The sequence below is a fragment of the Cetorhinus maximus genome, chromosome 13 (assembly GCF_964194155.1).
Source record: "Cetorhinus maximus chromosome 13, sCetMax3.hap1.1, whole genome shotgun sequence".
Classification (NCBI taxonomy): domain Eukaryota; kingdom Metazoa; phylum Chordata; class Chondrichthyes; order Lamniformes; family Cetorhinidae; genus Cetorhinus; species Cetorhinus maximus.
In genome coordinates this window covers 79,947,738-79,969,665 of record NC_135891.1, presented here as the reverse complement: position 1 = coordinate 79,969,665, position 21,928 = coordinate 79,947,738, and the positions used below count along the sequence as shown (strand labels likewise).

Below are 21,928 nucleotides of genomic sequence, written 5' to 3'. Positions count from 1 at the left end.
GGTGCATTGTCTGAGGCATCTTCCTGAGAGGAGGGGTTGGAGATGGAGCTGTAGCTGAAAACTTTTGTGGGCCTCCCACTTTTCTTGCTGGTACCTGGAATGGAGAATAAGATTTAGTGAATGCCTAAGCAGGATCCTTAAATAAACCAATATGTTATTCTGTGGGCGCAGTTGACAACTGCAGACTGGAGGCATCCTCACTGACTTCTTGGGGGAGTCCTATCTCATCTTTAGCACAGGCACGGTCCTGCTCCTTCCCGGCTATCTCGACGGCCTGCTCCTCATAAGGGTTGAGGAATCTAATGTCTGGAATGCCGCCTCTGGTCTTGGCCCAATCCCGCTTATTGTGGGTGTTTTTGTCCTGCTGAAAGACAGAGGGATTGATTGCCATTCTAATAGTTGGATGAGCAATTCGGGAGCATGCAGACCTTTGGCAGCTGCTGAGCCTTCCCCAGTAAGTTATTTAAGTAATTAACAAGCAGGATGCCCTACGACTGATAGAAGATTGAGAGCATGAAGTGGCTGGCACACATTCAGTGCACATGTCCCATCTGCTGACATCCCTGTGCACTCGCACACTTAAACTGCTTGATGCCCTTATGAGTGTCACTTTGCAGTGAGTAGATGGTGCAATTTACCCTTACAGCAGATAATGCATCTTCTTTCCGCACTACTGGACGTTTCTTTGGTGGGCTCCATGGGCACTAACTTCCTCTGTGACCTCCATCCAGGCCACCATGGTTTGACTGGAGGGCTTCCTGTTGCCATCCTGGACAGCCTGGAGGAGAATCTCCAGGGAGGCATCACTGAACTCTAGGGCCACACGTTGTCTTCTCTATGACATTTGTAGTGTAAAAGGTTAACAGATGGGACATGCTAATGTATGACGTAGATCGTGATGTACCACTGACATCAGTCAGTCCTGTGTTAGTCTCACTTGAGAGAGATTGGAACACCATGTCTAGGAGCAGCATGCCTTCTCTGTAAAATGTTTAGAAGTAGTACCAATAAGCAAGTGTTAAGCAGATACCAGAGTAAGCCTTCATTCTTCCTACTAACCAAATAATACACCTAAGTCCAATACAGAAGGACCATCTCAGAACAACATTCTGGTCTAGGCAGAATCCTGAATGATAGCCAGACTGATGTTTCTGGCCTGTAGTGAGTAAATGGCTGTATGGGTGTCCTTTTCTTCGACCCCACAATGTAATGGCGGGTACGGCGACTTCCTGCCTACCCCCACCGTGAGATTTGACAAGCTCCTTGCAGATACATAAATAATGAGCTGAACAGCACAAGATCGTGCACAGTCGGCCATTCCTCCTCACAGCAACAATTATTCCCACTTCCGGAGTCACCTCCAAAGTAGCAGAAATCACCTGTAAAATAGTAACAGTAAACTCTCAGAACAAGTACTGTGATTACAATAGTATAAAAGCTAAATACTGCAGGCACGGGAGATCTGAAACAAAAACGGAAAATGCTGGTAAAACTCAGCAGGCCTGGCAGCATCTGTGGAGAGAGAAACAGGGTTAACGTTTCGAGTTCTTCTTCAGAACTGAGAGAACAAGCCTTTCACACAATTAGGCAAGGAAACAGGTGTGAGGTCCCAGTAGTTATGGAAATTTTTGTCTGTTGCTTCTTTAGCTCTTTCAGTTGTCATTGTTCTCCTGCCTTGCTTTGCTGGTGAGTTCCAGGAAGCCTGGGAAATCCATGCAGCCACAGTTAACATTGAAAACCCTTTTTAAAGATGTTATTAATCACATATTAACACATATAAATTGGCAACCTGACTCTCCTGAAGGGATCTCTTGCATGCAACCTAATGCACCGCAGTTAAGTGTGGAGATGGCATCCTGACAAACTCAATTTCAGCACTTTTAAGCCCTTAGGCCCTCCCAAGCCCCCTTGCCCTTCAAGTTAAAACTCCCCCCAGTGTTTCAGGTGGATGCCCTTTCATCAGAACTGGATATAATGGGTTTTGATTAAGTACAAAGGCAGGGGGGGGAAAGGGGATGGAAGAAAAGGATGAAAAGGAAGGCCTATGGACGGAAATGTCCGGTCTCGTTGATGGCAGGCATCGTGGTAGGCGGGGCAGAAATCGGTTTCATGCTGGCGTGAAATCACAGCGGGATCATCCGATGATGCCCGCCATGGTGGAAGGCGAATCCTGCTGGAGGCCGATATGAACCCTATTTGCATGCTGGCAATAGAATGCAAAATAAGGCCCGACTGGAATCACACCCCCTCCCGCCACGCCTGATTTACCATTACACTGTCTGCAAAACATGCCGGTTCAGAACATGCCTGGACAAGCAAGGTGTGTAGAATTCGGGATTCACCTTTAGGGCCTTGCTCAGATCGCAGACACCTGAGGAGAAGAAGTTGCTGGAGCCCGACAGCTACCGGATCCTGGAGGAACACGTGCAGACAGGGATGCTGGGGTGTGAAGGAGCAGGTTGGGGAGGTCAGTGTTGATGAGGGTGGGATTCTCAGGAAGATAGGGAGCGTGCATGTTCACCTGGACATCCTGGAATAACAAGGGTCCAGGTTGATAGGTGACGTTGGGAAGGTCGAAGGTAATGCCAGAGGCCTAGCAGTTTCACTGGCTAACTGGAGCCTCTCTCTGTGCTAACCCTGCAAAAAATAATCAGGCTTTAAAAATCTGTGGTCTGGATTTCTATCTGGCTTTTCAGCTCACTTACATTACATGGATGCAGGGAGAGCAAGAAAATCTTAGTCATGATGCCCCAAACATCAAGAATGTGAGGGAAGCTCGATGGACCAACTGGACTTTTCCTGCCTGTCATTCTTGTATGTTATATGATCTTAGTGATGGATTTGGTGCATCTTTAGGACTGTTTTATTCTCGGTCTGCCCTTTATTGGATCTGTTTTAGGGCTGCAGAGATGGTATTTGCCAGCTCAAGTGGTAGAAGCAGGACCTCAGATCATGCTGTTTGTATTGGTCACAAAGGTAGGTAAGTCAGCAAAATCTAAATATACGCATGGACAAAAACTGTGGCTTATTTGTTTCCCATATCTTGGTCGGTGTATGGATCAATGTGTGGTATTGCCTGATATCAAGCCACGCAAACCCTGGAGACTCAAATTTGATCCTCCACTGAATTAACCAATGTCACCATTGGCTTCTGGTGCCTACAGAAAGAAATTGCTCGTGCCCGGACGCTGGATGAGGAGAGAATCAGTCTTGGTTGTGATGGCCCCCATTGGCATTGGCTCACAAAGACTACCTGGATGAGATACTCGTGAACTATTGCCCCCTGTGAAATTATAGCTCAGTGTGAGCTACTTTGAGAGGAAAATGACCAATGAGTGACAGGCTAAAGAAGATCTAGTACCCTATTATCAAAATACATCAGTAAATGAGAGCTATCAGTAAAAAAAGCTAACAAAACATGAGTCTGTGCTGCAATGGTGATACAATATTCAAATGGTTAATGAAACATGCATTTTCTTTGGTAAGTTGAAATCATGGTTTGAAGTTCATCTCACATTAACAGTGTTGTACTTTGTTTTAAGGTACAGTAAAAGCACAGCCAAGGAACCCTTTTTTCTCCTCCCCCAATTATTACATGACTGCCAATTCTGACAGACCTTCCTGGTGCTCTCCACAACCTATGTGGAATTCCAATAGCAATCGCTGCCTTTCCTTGCACATTGGCCTTGTTAACAGCCAGTCCGCAGCCAATCGGAGGGGCAGCTGATGTCGCAAGAGCTTGAAGCTATTTTTGCTTTGTTCGACTTCAACTTAGTCATTGATCAAATCAGAGAAAGAGAGAGGGTGCACCAGTGAATGGGAGTGAAAAGCTTCCAAAATACAGGAAAATGGAAGGAAAAAGAACTTCACCAGAATTTCAGGAAATGACGCTGGTCACGGGGAAGGTATGTTTATTTCGAGTTAAATAGTTTTTTCAATAAATAAACTCAATTTGGAATTTTCTTATCTGCTCTGTTCAAACATGGATGTCTAAAACAGGACAAAGTTCAGACAGAGATTCAAGCATAGAACCCATGATGGCTGATTGAAATCTGTGTAGACCTTACAGTAACTTGGGACACATTTCGTTTGCGAATTTAACTTTTTTAAAAAAGAGGCTTGTATTAATATACTGCATTTCAAAACCTCAGGATGTTTCAAAATATTTTACTGTCAATTAAGTACTTTTTGAAGTTTAAGCACTATTGTAATCATTATTGACAGCAGCCAATTTGTATACAGCAAGGTCCCACAAACAGCAATGTAATAATGATCAGATAATCTATTTTAGTCATGTTGGTTGAAGGGTGTATATTGGCCCGGAGAACAGGGGGAACTCCCCTGCTCTTCTTTTTATAAAGCTATGGAATCTTTTACATCCACCTGAGAGAGCAAATGGGACTTCAGTTTAATTCTCATCTGAAAGACGGTACTCCCTCAGTGCTGCACTGCAGTGTCAGCTTAGATTTATGTGTCTAAGTCTGGGAATTCAACTCATAACTTCTGACTCAGAGGTTAGAGTGCTATATCTGAGCCCAGGCTGGCACCTTTAACTTATTATGGTACTATTGTACGAATACAGAAAAATAATCTTTGCTTATTTTCTGTAAATATTGAAATGAGAGGCCTGCTGTTAATGCAGGCAGTGGTTAAAATGGCAGTCAGCTGCTACCAGTGCTTACTGACACATTTGTGCCCCCTTCCATTTTAGTCACTCTGTTTCTGGTCATGGGAAAGGTGTCTGCCACAGTTCAATGGGGGTCTCATTAATATTATAAGAGTCAGGGTCCGATGTTGTAATTCTGACCATGACATTATTTTAACACCAGTCCCACAAGTTGTAGCCAGAGAAGCCCCGAACCATAAATGTATAAGCAAAATATTGCGGATGCTGGAAATTTGAAACAAAAACAGAAAATGCTGGAAAAACTCAGCAGGTCTAACAGCATCTGTGGAGAGAAAAACAGAGTTAACGTTTCGAGTCCGTATGACTTCTTCAGATGAAGAAGTTTTTCTCTCCACAGATGCTGTTAGACTTGCTGAGCTTTTCTCGCATTTTCTGTTTTTGAACCATAAACATATATTGCTTTGAAGGCCAGATGGAGCAGGAGTGTTCCTTCAGGCCCTACAAGCAATCTTTGAACCTCTCTTATCCCTCTCCCCTCCTACTAACTATGAGCCAGGTCCACACAATCCTCCCACCTTAATGCCAGGGACCACGCCTTTGAGTCTCTGGTGACAGCCTCACCTGGGTGAAATCTTGCTCCCGCCACACACCAGTTGTGAATCCCACCCAGGTTGGGGGAGAGTGCAGCTTAAGTAAATGCCCTTTGACCTGGTACTGAGGCACAGGAGTTAGAATATCTGGTCTCACACCAGTGCTGTTATCAGCTCACCCCAAACTCTGACCATCAGCCATTGCCCACCCACCCACCCCCATACAACTCAGATAAGGGCATGAGAACAGTAAAGACTGGGAACAATAATATAGCCAGTGACAAGGAAGTTTGCAAGTCTGAAATTCTGACAATTGTTAAAAATAGATAATTTGCAATTCTTGAACCAACATCAGCTCAAAATTTAACAGGAGCACATAGTAGAGATTTGGACTTGGCGTTGTTTCAGATTGATGTTTTGATTACTTTTAATGCCCTGAATCCAAGGGGATTCTGGTTCTGCCTTGGCATGCCAGAAGCAGAATTCATGTTTCCACTCATTTGTAAAATGGTCAATCCAGAATGAATTATGATTTCAAGTTTTCAGACAAATCAGAACGAGACCACTGCTTGCTTTCCTCAGGCTGGTTTAATTCTCGGATTGTAAAACTGTGAAAATAAAGCTTTAGTCCTCTGTCAAAACAATCACTTCTTTGCTCTTCTGAATCTTCTCACCATCTATAACAATCCACTCCACCAACACCTGATAGAGGAAAGACATGTAATCACATCTCTCTGAAACATCTCAAAGTGCTTCACATTTATTCAATTTCAAGTGTAGTGTCTGTTATTTAGGTACAAGTGGTACCAATTTTGAGCGGAGGAAGATCCAACAAACAGCAATTAAATGTGCTTTTGGTAGTGTTGATTAAGAGAGGAATGTCACAGGATACCTGGACATCTTCTACTCCTCTTCAAAAAACGTCAATGGCGTTCCCGTATCTGGAGAAGCTTTCCTAGAAACATGAGTTACACTTCTGAAGATACTGAAAAAAAAACTTGACTGAGAGGTGATCCTCTCTCCTCTAATCTCCCTCTCTGCCATATCCAAAATTTTTATCTAATTCATTGTTCCTTTGAACTGACTTCGCCAACCTTCCTTCACCTTTAGCAGTTTGGGATAAAGTATATGAATAAGTTGAGACATGATGTAGTTAATGTAGCCTGCTTGCGAGGAACAGCTAACCTTGGACCTCTGGTTCCAGAGCTCTCCACCACTGGGATTTCCTCACCTCATGTTTAGATCTGTTGTGGATTAATTGATAATTCATAATTGATAATTAATCAACAACTCCATAAGATAAATCAACAACTCCATTATCATGTATCATGCAACTACCAGCGTGAATACATCAAAGTGATCTTGGTTTATTTCCTGAAATATACAAAGACCAGGATGATGGCAGGTGAATTAGATGGCCTTTGGTCTTTTTGCACCTAGCAATTCCTTTATTTCTATCTAACCTTGAGATGGTAAGCCTTGCCTTCCTCTGCACATTAATTTGCTTTACCAAGACTGCCTTTTACAATCACTAGGATACTGTCTGCCTCACCCGCTGTGTGTCCTCTCTCACTTTGAGGCTTCACTTCACTTCTCAAATCCTCTCTTTTCATTGCCCTCTCCCTCCCATGAGCTACTATTATGAGAATACTGCTGACCCTCCCAAACAGAGTCTTCCATCCTTAAAACCCCTGATATTGTTAAGTCGTACCTGTTCCCTGTACCCTAAAAGATCAATTTTGACATTCTGATCCTTGTATTTGACTCCCTCCATGCCCTACCCTAACTCTGTGATCCCCTGTTCCTGTGTGTCTCTGCATTGACCCTTCTCTCCTCAGACACCAGTTTACTCCTTGTCTGCTCTGTTTCAGGATCAGTGACTGTTCTTTCTAGCACTGGAACCCTATCTCAAAATCCCTCCATCATGCCACCTTCTTTGCTTAAACCTTTTTCTTTGATCATGCATTAGCCCTCCCCAATCCCATTCACTTCTTCCCTTTTACTCAAATGCCCCCTGTCAAAACTTTCTCTTGTGAGGAGCACTGTAGAAACATAATTTTTTGGTAACCTCTTTTGTTTTTTTTGCTTAGCTGTAGCTCAATGGGCAGCAGCCTAGCCACTGAGTTAGAAGATCATGGGTTCAAGTATCTCCCCAGAGACTTGAGCACAAAATCTGGGCACACAGCCCAGTGAGGGAGTGCAAAAAGATTTACAAGAATGGTTTCAGGGATGAGGGGCTTCAGTTATGTAGGTAGATTGGAGAAGCTAGGGCTGTTCTCCTTCGAGAATGTTGAGAGGAGATTTACTAGAGATGTTCAAAATCATTAGGGGTTCTGGACAGAGTAGATAGAGAGAACCTGTTCCCATTGGTGGAAGAGGCAAGAACCAGAGGACACTGGTTTAAAAGGATTGGCAAAAGGACCAATGATGAGGAAATTTATTTTCACACAGCAAGTAGTTAGGACCTGGAATGTACTGCCTGAGAGTGTGGCATTGGCAGATTCAATTGTGGCTTTCAAAAGGGAATTAAATCATTATCTGAAGAGGAAAATAATTTGCAGGGCTATGGGCAAGGATGGGGGAGTGGGACTAGCTGAGTTGTTTTTGTAGAGAGCTGCATGGACTTGGGTGGTGGAATGGTCTCCTTCTGTAACCATTTTATGATTCTCTAAGACATTAAACCAAGACTCTGCCCTCCTTAGCTGGATGTAAAAGGTTCCATGGGACTATTTCAAAGAAGAGCAGGGAAATTTTCCCCAGTGTCCTGGCTAAGGCCATTGGTTCAGTTTTATACCAGATAGTCCCTGTCTGGTACTGGACGCCTTTATGTCTTGTATTTTTACGTTTTAGACATCTCTAAGAACCACAATTGTTTATCTTCATTTGAGTGTGTGACTTCCCTTATAACCAATGAGCTGGGTGCAAATGACTGCCACAATGACTGTGAATCCCTGGCCCAGCACCTCGGCTATGCCTCTCACCCCCCTGGCCTCTGGCCTCAGCCTCGGCCCCTGTGCTGTCCCTGCTGCCACTGCCATTCCACTCCAAACTCAAGAGAGGCTTTGTCCCAAACTCTGACCCTGGTACGGGCCCCAGCCTCCACTTATGTCACAGGGATGGAGTAGAGAGTCGACCTCTTGATCTTAAAGGGTCCGCGCCCTGGGAAAAAGATAGTGTGGGAGTTGTCAGGGAGTGTCCTGTATTCTGGAGGTCTGCTCGTGGCCACCCTAGTCTTGGCCAATGATTATCCCTCAATTATCGCCGAAAAACTGATCTGGCCATAATCACTTGCTGTTTGTGGAACTTTGCTGTACACAGATTGGCTTCAAAAGTATTTCATTGGCTGTGATGTGCTTTGTGATGATCTGAGGAGGTGAAAGGCACTGTATAAATGCAAATTCTTTCTTTTAGTTCCAAATACTCCATTCTCACACTGTTCCTTCTCCATGATTTCTCCTGGTGTAGCAATCAAGGCTTATCACATTGATACTGTTTGCCTTTCTTAGTCTTCATTTTCAAACCCCAAGCTTGTTATTTTGGTTGTGACTCAATCAGAATGCTATTCGGTAGCTGGGAGCAATGTATATCAGTGTATTGCCTTGACACACTAAACAAGCAAATTCTATAATTCAGTATTGAAATTACAGCACAGCAGTTATAAATTGAAAGATAAACTGGCTTTCAGGTACCATTTGAATATAAATTTTGTAGTTAAGACTTTTTAACTTGTAGATTTTTAAAATTGTTATATAATTCTGCATTGAGATTTATTAGTATCTGTAACTTTACATTTAGCTAAAATGATTCAGTTTGTGGCTGGAGTGATAATGGTGAAAAGCATAATTTACGAGCATGTACAAATTATATTAAAATAAACTTCTATGTAATGTGCCATCAACGCTTACTACAACAAACTTACTGTCATACTTCTCTGTAAGGTTTAGCCAAATTTATTCTAATGATCCACAAATTTATTCAAATCTATGCGGGATGTTTCAACGTTCCTCTTACTTTAACAAATAATTGACTTGTAGCTCTGACCTTCTCATCCATGACTCCCACATTATTTTAATTTGCTATCATTTATTTATAATATGGAACATATCATTCAGTGCAATAATATTTCTATCACAAAAAGAGCCACAATAAGACAATCTGTCTAAGTTATGTTGGCCATGATTTTTGTGTCAGTGGCAAAGCAAGAGAGCTCGTTGCTGACCTCAAAGAAAGCTTCTCAGAAAAACTTTGTGCTCACTGTGGTGAGAATTTCCCCTTTCCCCACGGCAGATTAAATCTGGCAACAAATCAAAGGGATGTCTTGGCATGCAGTAAGTAGGCAAGGCAACCAATCACAGTGAAGTGTTCACACACAAGATACCAGAAAATTAAATGCACTTAAAATCCTTCACTTTTAATTTGATATTAAGTAAATGTATGACTGTATCAAGATAGAAGCTAAAATAAAGATAATCGGCTTTTTTAAAAGAAGTATATGATATTTTTATCATTATGGAGAAATTTGACATTCCACAAATATAAAATAAGCTTCTCAGGGTGTTTAGCAATAATTTTGAAGTTAGTACACAATTAAAACCCAATTACATCTCATTCAAAAGCTATAATACAGCAAGATGAGCAGTGTAAGAGCAGGATTCTCATCAATTCATGATTACAAGGTGGAATTCAGTCTGTGGAAACCTCTACAATGCATCCTATGGAGGAACATAGACTCACTGATCCTCACCCCTTTTTTATCCCCTTTTATCAAGATTCATTTTTATTTTAAAATTTTTATTTTTTTCCACTTATTCTTCTTCTTATTTTTTATTTATTTTCATTTTTATTCATTGTTTTATCCCGACCTTTTAGCCTATTTTCGATCTCCCCCCACCCCACCCCCACTAGGGCCATCTGTCACTTGTTCATGTTGGTCTTTCCAGAGCGCTTACTCTTGTCCGGCTATTATCACATTCTGCTTTCTCTCCTTTAAGTCGCCATCAGCAACTTCTTTAGCCAGTACCACCACCATTAACACCCCTTTGACCTTTTGTTTATGACATCTTTGGCAATCTCTCCTTTGCCTCCACCTATCGCTGGCCTTCTATCCAGCTTCACCTGCTCCATTCCCCTTAAACAGCATAAATTTCACCACAGATTTACTTCTCCTTAGCTCTGAAGAAGAGTCTTATGGACTCGAAACATTAACTCTGTCTTTCTCTCCACAGATGCTGTCAGACCTGCTGAGTTTTTCCAGCATTTTTTGTTTTTGTTTCAGATTTCCAGCATCCGCAGTATTTTGCCTTTAGCTCTGAACAAGCTCAAGTATACAGAGTTTGGAAGATGTGAGTGTGACCAGAGAGCATTTGAATAATTGTGTCTGGAATTATCAAAAGAATGGATGTGGGTTTAAGCAACAGACAGGCTGAGGAAGGGGTAGAGATGGGCAATTTTACAGAGGTGGAAATAAGTAGTCTTGGTGATGGAGAGGATATGAAGTTGGGATCTCAGCTCAGGGTCAAGGAAGACACCAAGATTGTAAACGGTCAGGATGTTCTGGATCCACAATCTTGCAGTCTCTAACTGTTGCCTGGAGGATTTGTGATCCAAATTTGCACACCATAATAGGGAGGAGATCTGTTAAAGATATATGTATATTGACCCTGAGATTAGCTGCATAACTGCATTGAAGACAATAACATTGAGTCCAAAGTATTTTGCTTGCATTTGCACCGAAAGGGCAGCTTGACTTCTGAATAAAATGGAGAAATCCCTGAATCATTCGGAGGTAGGTAGTCACAAACTAAGGACTGGGACAAGACAGGTGACAGTAATCTGTCAAAGTCTTGAACAAGGATTTAACAGATGGGATTATTAATACAGCCTGATTCTTTACTAAGCCTTGAACCCATTTATAAAGAGCAGACTGTAAATTGTATTACACATAGAACACAGAGGAACCCTTCCCCAAGTGAGATAAATGAGACCAATAATTATTTCTCATAATATCTGGAAATTAAAAAGCTGGTATCAGTAAAAATGACTGTTACACTGCCAAACTGTCTACACTTTAGGGATAGAAACCTGTTGTGCTTATCCGATCTGGCTGATATGTGACTAAAGGTGGAATCTTGTTGAGGGGCGTCTTGACTGCTGGCTGGAAAGCCAATGAGAGACCCGTGCTGCCTCCTTTTAGGAAGGTCCGCTAAACATGCCAATCAGGCAGTGGCAAGGCCAATGACGGACCTTCCTCTGGAATCAAGACCTTGGGGGCTGGCAGCGCTTTTGCTCAGCAGCACCGCTGAGGAGGCAGTGGCTGCTACCAGAAGGACAGGAACTGGAGTCCCAGGATCACAGAGCAACACAGGCCATAGATAAGCATTATGGTGGGGGAGTATTTCTTGGGGTGCGGTGAAGGTCCCAGGGAGAGGGATGTAGGGGGTCAGCAGCAATGGAGGGGGTGGCTCTCTGGGTTCCCCCATCCTAGTGCCTTTGATTGAGCGATCCCCCAGGAGGTGACAAGTTGGCTGCACGGTTTTGGTTGCATGGTTTAATCTGCCATGTATGCCGCAAGTTGACAGGCACGCCTGCAGCTGGGTTAGTACCAGCGGTGGTGGGATGAGGCCTTCAAGTGGTCATTAGTTGATCGACCATGGGCCTCCCACCCAGAACTTAATTCTGGCAGAGGCAGGAAGGTGGCAGGCAGTTCAGGTACGTCACCATCCCTCCTAATTACTTGCCCTTCCCAACTCCAAACCCACCACCACCAAGAGCAGAAGATTCCTCCCTATATATAAATGCGATTACTCTTGACCTCCCTTGGAGTTGGGCACAGATTCTGAGGGGCAATTAGCAATGGGTACTAAAGGGCAACTAGCAATGGGTACTAGCCTTTCCAGCAATACGCACATCCCGAGAATGAATAAAAGGAAACTTTTTGCTTTTCTGTTTACTGCTGTGATTAAGAAAATGACTGAAGCTTCATGGTATAAGGTTGGTCACCAGTGCTGTCAATCAGAGACCAACTGGAATCTGATAGGACGAAGGCAGGAGCAGGGGATCATAAAGTTGGAAAATGAGAAGCTGATATAGCTGATTTTAATTTAGCACTGCTGAGGGGCAATTATTTGAGGATAGAATCGATATTCATCCTTAATGTTATTGAATCAAGTGTTTGTATAGAGTCTGTACTGAAGACAAGAAGCCCTCTAATGTCACAGAGAACTCCCATGCATAAAGAAATGCTTTGACTTGATATATGCTCTCCAGTAATTTCCACTATGTTGTATATAGTGATATGATAAATAAATGGAAAAGACCTACTTTTGCTTCATTACAGACTGAGGTGATGTTCACTTTCTTAAACTTTGCTCTTTATTGCCCTTGATGATTCAATGGGTGACTGGTGTGATGCTGAGTCATATGGACCCAGGTTTACTCCCTGGCAGGGCAAGGCTACAAAGACAATGGATGGAATTTTCCGGTCCTGCCATCGACGGGTTTTGTGGCGGGCGGGAGCAGAAAATTCAGAGAGGCCAAAAATCAGATTTTCACTGGCAGGAAATCAGTTCGGAATTTTCCCCTCACCAGTTTCATGGTGAGCTGATGGTGAGTCGGATTTCCTGCTGACCTATGCCGGGAATGCCATTTGCATGCATTGCCATGTCATGAATGCTCATTAAAAATGCTACAAGCTGAAACTACCTTCAGCCTCCCAATCTTGTTCCACATCAGTGGAAAATTAGACCAGTCTAAATCACATTTGGAAATGAGTGGCATGTCCACCCTTGCTTCACTTGTGACTTCAAGGTGAGTGCAACATCCAAAGCCCACCTGCAACAGTGCTGCTCCAGTTTCTCAGCAATGGCAGTGTAACGCCACACTGGTAGAGGTGTAGGGCTGATCTGCTTATGGTAGGTGCCTCCATACTCTGGGAGGACAGTGTGTGCAGCAACTCTCAGGAAAGATTGCACTCAAACAGAGACCAGCATTGTGACAGGGTGGGGAGGAGGGGGGAAGGAGACATTGAAGTCAATGGGGTATGGTGGGATTGGAAGGAGAGAAGGATGACGGAGACACGGGGATCAATGTGGTAATGTGGCATTGGAAGGGGGAAGGATGACAGAGGCATGGGGGTCAATGGGGTATGGTGGGGTTAGGAGTGGGGGGACAATGGCAAGCAGAGGGGAGACCAAGGGTGGGGAAGCTGGAGCCCGACTGTTATGACCCAGCAATTGGTAAAGCTGAGTTATTTAAAAATCCCAAAGGGAAACTTTAAATAACTGTCATAACCTATAGTTTTAGGTGGTATGTTTGAGATGCAACTCTAAATTCAGGAATCAGACTACCAGTTCTCGAGAGGTTTTATATTAAGCTAAATGAAACATTTTATTAATTTACACAAGTTAAATATATACACATGGCTACAAATTACTACTATCATAACTTTTAACAAACTCCCAAACTAATCTCCATTAAGGCAACAGCAACTCATAGACTTAACCAGACACGAGGCAAAGCATTTTCACCTTATGAATTCAAAATGAGGTTCCTTTCACTTTGGTTCCTGTGGAGACAGTTGTAGACTTACAGCTTCTTTGATCTTACATTGCCCCTGCCACGCACACACAAAACTGCTATCCTTATACCTAGCACATTGTATCACCAGCCTCTTCTAACAATAAAACCCCTTTTACAGTACAACATTATTAATAATACAAACATATTGCCCGGTTCCAGCTAGCTAGGTGCCAGATTTCACCCCACTTCTTGAATGTTCTATTCAAAAAATGCAAATGCACTCTACCTCTCTTACATCTCAAAACTAACACACAACAAAGCACCCAGACTAGCTGGCTTTAATCCAATTAAGACACACCCACAGACTAAACCTCTTTTAAAAGAAAAATATTTTCCAATTATAGATACATTGATAGCTTCATGACACTGACATGGAAGACTAGAACAAAAACACAGAAGGAGGTGGATGGGAATCGAACTGTATGAATGAGAGGGGACACACGCAGACCCCGGAATACAAGGGTGGGTGGGGTGTGGGGGGGGGGTGGGGTTGTGTTAGTGTGGCACAAGAGGGATTGGTTCCACAGAGACTCATGAGGGTGGGGGGAAGGGAGACTGTTGCGATCAGTCATGAGGGAATGGGAGTGCTCATTAAAAGACAATCATAGTCCCTGGTCTGGGCCAAGAGGTCAGAGTGAGAGATTAAAGACAGCCCTTGGGCTTTGTGTACCTCATAGTTAGGGTGGGAGATTAATGGTGGTCCTAGGGCTTTGTGGGCTACAGGACTATGCATGGCACAGGTTTTTTTTTTTTTCTTTTTTTATGCAAAAATATACTTTATTCATAAAATATCTCCAATCACATTCCAAACCATTTCAAAAACACCATTACAAGGGTACAATCCAGGTTAAACTTTTACAAAATGTATCACCAGGTGCATCAGTACAAACAATATTACAATCATTCACAGCCTTTCATTTTGAGCTGTACGGCCCGAGGGGATTTAAACAGTTCCCAGTCCCTCGGTGCGCTGTGGCAGAAAGGTCTTAGACAGCGACCCTTCCCCATTGCGCCTTTGCGGCAGCTGCCCCAAGCTTTAGTGCGTCCCTCAGCACATAGTCCTGGACTTTGGATTGTGCCAGTCCGCAACAATCGGTCGGGGACAACTCTTTGTGCTGGAAGACCAACAAGTTTCAGGCAGACCAAAGCGCGTCTTTCACCGAGTTGATGATCCTCCAGCTGCAGTTGATGTTTGTCTCGGTGTGTGTCCCTGGGAACAGCCCGTAGAGCACAGAGTCCTGTGTCACAGAACTGCTCGGGATGAACCTCGACAGCAACCACTGCATCTCTCTCCAGACTCTCTTTGCAAAGGCACAATCCACAAGGAGGTGAACAACGGTCTCTTCCCCACCACAGCCACCTCGAGGGCACCGTGCAGAGGGGGTGAGACTCCTGGCGTGTAGGAAGGATCTGACGGGGAGGGCCTTTCTCACCACCAGCCAAGCCACGTATTGGTGCTTGTTGGAAAGTTCTGGCGATGAGGCATTCTGCCAAATGACTTTGACAGTCTGCTCGGGGAACCATCCCACAGGGTCCACCCTCTCCTTTTCCCTCAGGGCCTCTAGGACGTTACGTGCTGACCACTGCCTGATGGACTTGTGGTCAAAGGTGTTTTTCTGCATAAATTTTTCCACCAGGGACAGGTGGTACGGCACGGTCCAACTACTTGGAGCGTTCCGCGGCAGCGTGGCCAGACCCATTCTTCGCAACACCGGGGACAGGTAGAACCTCAGCACGTAGTGACACTTCGTGTTTGCGTACTGAGGGTCTACGCACCGCTTGATGCAGCCACACACAAAGGTGGCCATCAGTATGAGGGCGATGTTGGGCACGTTTTTCCCCCCTTTATCTAGAGGCTTGTACATCGCGTCCCTGCGGACACGATCCATTTTCGACCTCCAGATAAAGCGGAAGATGGCTCGAGTGATCGCCATCGCACAGGAGTCTGGAATGGGCCAGACCTGCGCCACGTACAGCAACAGCGAGAGTGCCTCACACCTGATGACCAGGTTCTTACCCGCAATGGAGAGGGAGCGTCGCTCCCACATGCCCAGTTTCCTTTTCACTATAGCTACTCGCTCCTTCCAGTTTCTAACGCATGCCCTGGTCCCTCCGAACCATATCCCCAGCACCTTCAGGCTGTCAGCCCTGACAGTGAAGGGGACAAAGGATCGGTCAGCCCAGTTCCCAAAGAACATGGCCTCGCTCTTCCCACGATTTACCTTGGCTCCCGAGGCCAGTTCGAACTGGTCGCAGATGTGGATCAGACTGCGCACCGACAGCGGATCCGAGCAGAAGACGGCGACGTCGTCCATGTACAGGGAGGCTTTTACCTGAGTGCCTCCACTGCCTGGGATCGTCACTCCTCTTATGCCCGGATCCTTCCTGATGGACTCGGCAAAGGGCTCTATGCAACACACGAAAAGAACAGGCGAGAGAGGACAGCCCTGCCTGACTCCAGATTTAATCAGAAAGCTATCTGTTTCCCACCCATTGATTGAGACTGCGCTACTGATGTTAGTGTAGAGCAGTTGGATACAATTTCGAATTCCCTCCCCAAACCCCATTTTGGAGAGCACATCCACCATGTAGGTGTGCGATATTCTGTCAAAGGCCTTCTCCTGATCCAAGCTGATGAGGCAGGTATCCACACCCCTGTCCTGTACATAGGCAATCGTATCCCTGAGCAGCGCGAGGCTGTCAGAGATCTTCCTGCTTGGCACAGAGCAGGTCTGGTCAGGGTGAATCACCAATTCCAGAGCGGATTTGACCTGATTGGCGATGACCTTGGACAGAATCTTATAGTCCACATTCAACAGTGAAATGGGTCGCCAATTTCTAATTTCCTCCCTTTCCCCCTTGTGCTTGTAGATGAGGGTGATGATGCCTTTCCTCATGGATTCTGACATACTACCAGCCAGGAGCATACTCTCGTACACTCCTAGCAGGTCTGGGCCGATCAAGTCCCACAGAGCCGAATACAACTCCGCCGGCAAGCCGTCGCTTCCGGGAGTTTTACTCTTCTCGAAGGACTCAAGGGCCTTAGTCAGTTCGTCAGGAGTTAGCGGTTTGTCCAGGCTCTCCCGCGTACTGTCGTCTAAGACCTCCGTGATAGAGGACAGGAAGGACTGGGAGGCTGTGCTGTCCGTGGGCTTCACGTCATACAATCTGGCATAAAATGATTTGCTGATCCTCAAAATGTCGGACCGTGATGACTTTACTGAGCCGTCTTCTTCCTTCAGGCTGCTGATCACAGAGTTCTCTCTGTGTACCTTTTGGAAGAAGAAACGTGAGCACGTCTCATCCTGCTCCACGGAGCGGACTCTGGAACGGAAGATGATCTTGGAGGCCTCCGAGGCAAAGTGCGAGGCTTGCTGGCTCTTCACCTCTTGGAGCTCCTCCTTGACATCGACCCCCATCGACTGCAGCCGGAGCAGATTCTGCATGTTTTTCTGGAGTCGGGACATTTCCCTCTGTTCCTTTCTAGCTTTCTGGGTGCCTTTGAGGATGAAAAACCTCTTGATGTTTCCCTTGATCGCTTCCCACCAGTGTGTCAGGGACTCAAAGAGGGGTTTCACGGTTCTCCAACCTTTGTAATCCCTCTTGAGCTCCTCAATGTTCTCTGGGGTCAGCAGTTGCACATTTAGCTTCCATGCCCCCCTGCCCACCCTCAGGTCCTTCTCCAAGTGGCAGTCCGCCAGTAGGAGGCAGTGGTCAGAGAAGAACACCGGCTTGACGTCGGTGGATCTGACTGTGAATGCACGGGACACAAACAGGAAGTCTATCCTGGAACGAATGGACCCGTCTGGCTGCAACCAGGTGTATCTACGCTGCGCTCCGTCTGCAGGGTTGCTGAAGACGTCGTGCAGCTTGGCATCCTTAACTGTTTCCATCAGGGATCTGGACGTAGCGTCCAATCTGCTGTTGGCCCTGCTGGATCGTCCAGCCGCATCGATGATGCAGTTGAAGTCACCGCCCAGAATGACCGGCCTGGAGGTCACCAGCAGCAGTGGGAGCTGCTGAAAAACCTCCAGCCGCTCAGCCCCTTGTGCCGGGCCATACACGTTAATTAACCGGAGTGGAGCGTTCTTGTACATTACGTCTGCTACGAGGAGTCGCCCGCCCACCATCTCCTTAACCTCGGAGACGGTGAAGTTGCCTCCCCGCAGCAGAATACCCAGGCCGGAGGAACGAGAGTCGTTTCCGCCCGACCAGATCGATGGCCCGTGGGACCACCATCGTGACCATTGCCTGTAGGAGCTGAGGTGCGGTATCGCACACTCCTGCAGAAACAACAGGTCAGCTTTGACCTTGGCTAGGTAGTCCAAGGTCGCAACACATCGCGTAGTAGATTTAATGCTACGCACATTTATGGATACAATCTTTAAACCCATTTTAAAGCATTTATTCTCCTACCAAACCCACTGTCTCTGAGAGTCCCAGACCTTTAGTCTGCTCCTTCATACCCGTAGTGAGCTCAAATTCCTTCACTTTGGATGGGCTGAGGTAGATCTCCTTGGCAGTGTTCTGCTCAGGTGGCATCTGGAGGTTCACGTAGAGAGCGGGTTTTGAGATGACCTTTGCTGGAGAAGCTTCTCCAAAACTCACCCCCTCTGGGCTGTTGTTGTTCCCGGCTTCCTGGAGCTGGGGTGCGATGATTGCCTCACTGCTCCCAGATTCCAGGGGCTGTGGTGCACTGGCCTCCTCAGGTTGCAGGCAAAGTTGGGGTGCGCTGGTCTCCTTGTTGTCTCCAATTTTCTGGAGCTCGGGTGTCTCGTCCTCCAACGCCCTGGAGCTTTGCCGCCTCTTCTGTTGGTGCCGCCCTGGCACCTCATCATCCGAAGAGCTGCTGCCCTTGTCATCCGTGTCGGATGGGAGACGCCTCTTGCCGCTTCTCTGGGAAACGCCTTTGCTTCTTCTTCGCTCCCTCTTACTTTTCTTCTTCTTCACCGTCCGCCACTCCCCCTGCTGCTTTTCCACTGCTGCCTCCTCCTCCATTGATTCGCTGTCCTGAGGACTGGGAGGTTCAGGGGGTAGTGCTGTTGATTGGCTCTCTGTTGCCTCAATCTCTTTCTCCACCTTGTCTCTCTCTGTGTCCTCCTTTGTCCCATTGAGCTCCCTGGGGGCCTTGGTGGTTGGAGTGACACAGAACATTTCTTCTGCTTCCCCCTGGTCGGCTTTGGCTGCCTGTGCGTAAGTACGGCAGCGTTTGGGGCAGGTCCTGTAGAGGTGACTTGCCTCGCCACACAGGTTGCAGCACTTGGCCTGTTTGCAGTCTTTTGTCTGGTGCCCTTCCTGTTTGCAGCTCTTGCAGAGGGAGGCGCTGCAGTTGGCCGCCACATGACCAGCCTTGCCGCATGAGCGACAATGCTTGGGTTGCCCAGCGTAGACCAGGTAGCCACGGTTTCCCCCGATAGCGAAACTGGAAGGAGGGTGGAAAATGGCTCCCTTACCGTCGGTCTTTAGCGTGACCTTAAACAGGCGTTTGCCTGTCCAGATCCCCAAGTCGTCTCGAATCTCGGTGCCGCTCCCCACCTTATCGAAGTACCTGGTGAGGAAGGTGACCACGTCGGCGACAGGGACGAAGGGGTTGTACACATGCACCATCACCACACGTTCCCGTTGCAACGGCAGAGAAAAGTGCGGCTCCGCCGTCAGGATCTTCATCTCCGGCAGGTCTCTCTTCTCCTCGAACACCCTCAGGAGCCGGACGCAGTCTGCCACCCGCTTGAACGTCACGTCAAAATAACCACCTTTGCGGGAGTCGTGCAGGGTGAAGATCTCCGGAGCTTGGAAGCCGCACGTCTTCAACAGGATCCTCCTGGTGAAGAAGCCCCGATCCATAGGTGATCCTCCTTCGCTGTGGTTCACCGTGACTCGGACGGTGATAGGTAACCCACGGTATGGATTTGGATTGCGATTGGTTATAGCCCTTCCATCCCGACCTTGCCTTGGTAAGACCATGGTGTCGCCCCTGCAACACTTGATCTTAGCCAAAGGGCCGAGAAGCGATGCATGGCACAGGTTTTTTTTTTTTTTTTGTAAAAATATACTTTATTCATAAAAAATCTTCAATCACATTCAAAACCATTTCAAAAACAACATTACAAGGGTACAATCCAGGTTAAACTTTTACAAAATGTATCACCAGGTGCATCAGTACAAACAATATTACAATCATTTACAGCCTTTCATTTTGATCTGTACAGCCCGAGGGGCTCTAAACAGTTCCCAGTCTCTCGGTGCGCTGTGGTAGAAAGGTCTTAGACAGCGACCCTTCCCCATTGCGCCTTGGCGGCAGCTGCCCCAAGCTTTAGTGCGTCCCTCAGCACGTAGTCCTGGACTTTGGATTGTGCCAGTCCGCAACAATCGGTCGGGGACAACTCTTTGTGCTGGAAGACCAACAAGTTTCGGGCAGACCAAAGCGCCTCTTTCACCGAGTTGATGATCCTCCAGCTGCAGTCGATGTTTGTCTCGGTGTGTGTCCCTGGGAACAGCCCGTAGAGCACAGAGTCCTGTGTCACAGAACTGCTCGGGATGAACCTCGACAGCAACCACTGCATCTCTCTCCAGACTTTCTTTGCAAAGGCACAATCCACAAGGAGGTGAACAACGGTCTCTTCCCCACCACAGCCACCTCGAGGGCAACGTGCAGAGGGGGTGAGACTCCTGGCGTGTAGGAAGGATCTGACGGGGAGGGCCTTTCTCACCACCAGCCAAGCTACGTCTTGGGGAGTAAATCTGGTAACTCAGCCGCATCATACTGACTCTCGCTTGACGCCATTTTCTAAGCTACGTCTTGGGGTGCCCCACTCCAGGGAGGGGCAAGGCCTGTGTGCTCAATTGGGATAAGGCACAGCTTGGTGTGCAGTGTGTGTTCACCATCTTACAGTCAGTGGTGCTGGGCTGTCTGGCTTGGTACTGGGCTGCAGGTGGAATGGTTATGGTTAGGGGAGGCATCTGCAACCTGTAGATGGGGAAAAATAATAAAGGCAAGGGATACTTGAAGCTCTCCTGGGGGGGGCTCTCCTCTGTATTTAACCATGCAAACTCCTCCTCTCCTCCACTTCTCTTCAATCGGATCACTGCCTGCTTGGGGATAGGGTTACCTGCTCAAGCGATGGCTCATGACACTGGTGCATCATCCACTGAGTGCCACAAAGGAGAGATACAACACGGCGCATAGCTCGACATGAGCCATCATCAAACATTTGCACCCTGAAGATGCACTTTCGATATTTGGTCTGCTCAGGTGGGGCTCTGCAGTATTCTCCACAGAGGGTGTCCCTTCACAACCTGGCACTTTAAAGAGGAGATCCCTTACAAGAGGGAGACATGGAGGAGGCTGAAAGCTCCTCGGATGATGAAGAGCAAGAAGGCAGGAAATTGAAGAGGGAGATGAGGGTCAGCTTCCATGTGAGAATGCCATCGAAGAAGCACAATGTGGAAGACGTGCCCGTGCTACACTGATAGCCACAAGATTCCAGGAGGAGTGAGGTGCAGGCAATGGGACACGGCCACATTCCTTCTGTCCCTTAGTGCCATGCCAGTGCACTCAAAGTCCTTTACAATCAGTAACACTGAGAACAAGTTCAGCATTTGGACTTGTACCTACAGTCCACATGATTTACCAGGCCCCAATCTTTGGAAGGTTCAACAGCGAATCCTGTATCTATGCATTCTGGGAAGTTAAAGTCAGCACGACAGTGCAAAACCTGTGTAAAAGGACTTGATGCAATCATTGCCACCTTAATGAGGAACCTTTAGCGGTCATTGAGATGTGTGCATGGTTGGAGAGACCAATCATGGCTGCAGGTCTTGTGCTTTAGCACTACCAAAGAAGGCAGCCTTCTTATTTTGAGGAACATGTACAGCTAATCCTCCAAGTCTATTGAGCACACCTAACTCTATGTTATCTAGTAAGGAGTAGAGGTTACTAACACATTTTACAAATGCTTCCGGTAAAGAGTTTGACACATCTCCCTGACATAACACAAGGGTCAAGTAACTATCATGAGTCAGCTAGACATCACATGAATGTGAGGCTCCCAAAGGGAGGTGATCACTGAGTGGGAACATAGCTCACCCTCACATTAAGAGGGCACATAGGTGCATATGCACAATGCTTTCAAAT

General features: G+C 46.4%; 1 protein-coding gene across 1 annotated transcript in view; it reads left to right on the top strand.

Annotated features, from left to right (window-relative positions):
* The first annotated feature begins 3,751 nt into the window (after nt 1-3,751).
* The window catches only part of LOC144688740 (cyclic AMP-responsive element-binding protein 3-like protein 3), a 61,655-nt gene continuing 43,478 nt past the window's right edge, over nt 3,752-21,928 (top strand). Inside the window, exon 1 of the mRNA XM_078555636.1 lies at nt 3,752-3,905. Coding sequence (XP_078411762.1) covers nt 3,849-3,905 — 57 coding nt within the window. The 5' untranslated portion in view covers nt 3,752-3,848. The remainder of the gene's footprint in view (nt 3,906-21,928) is intronic.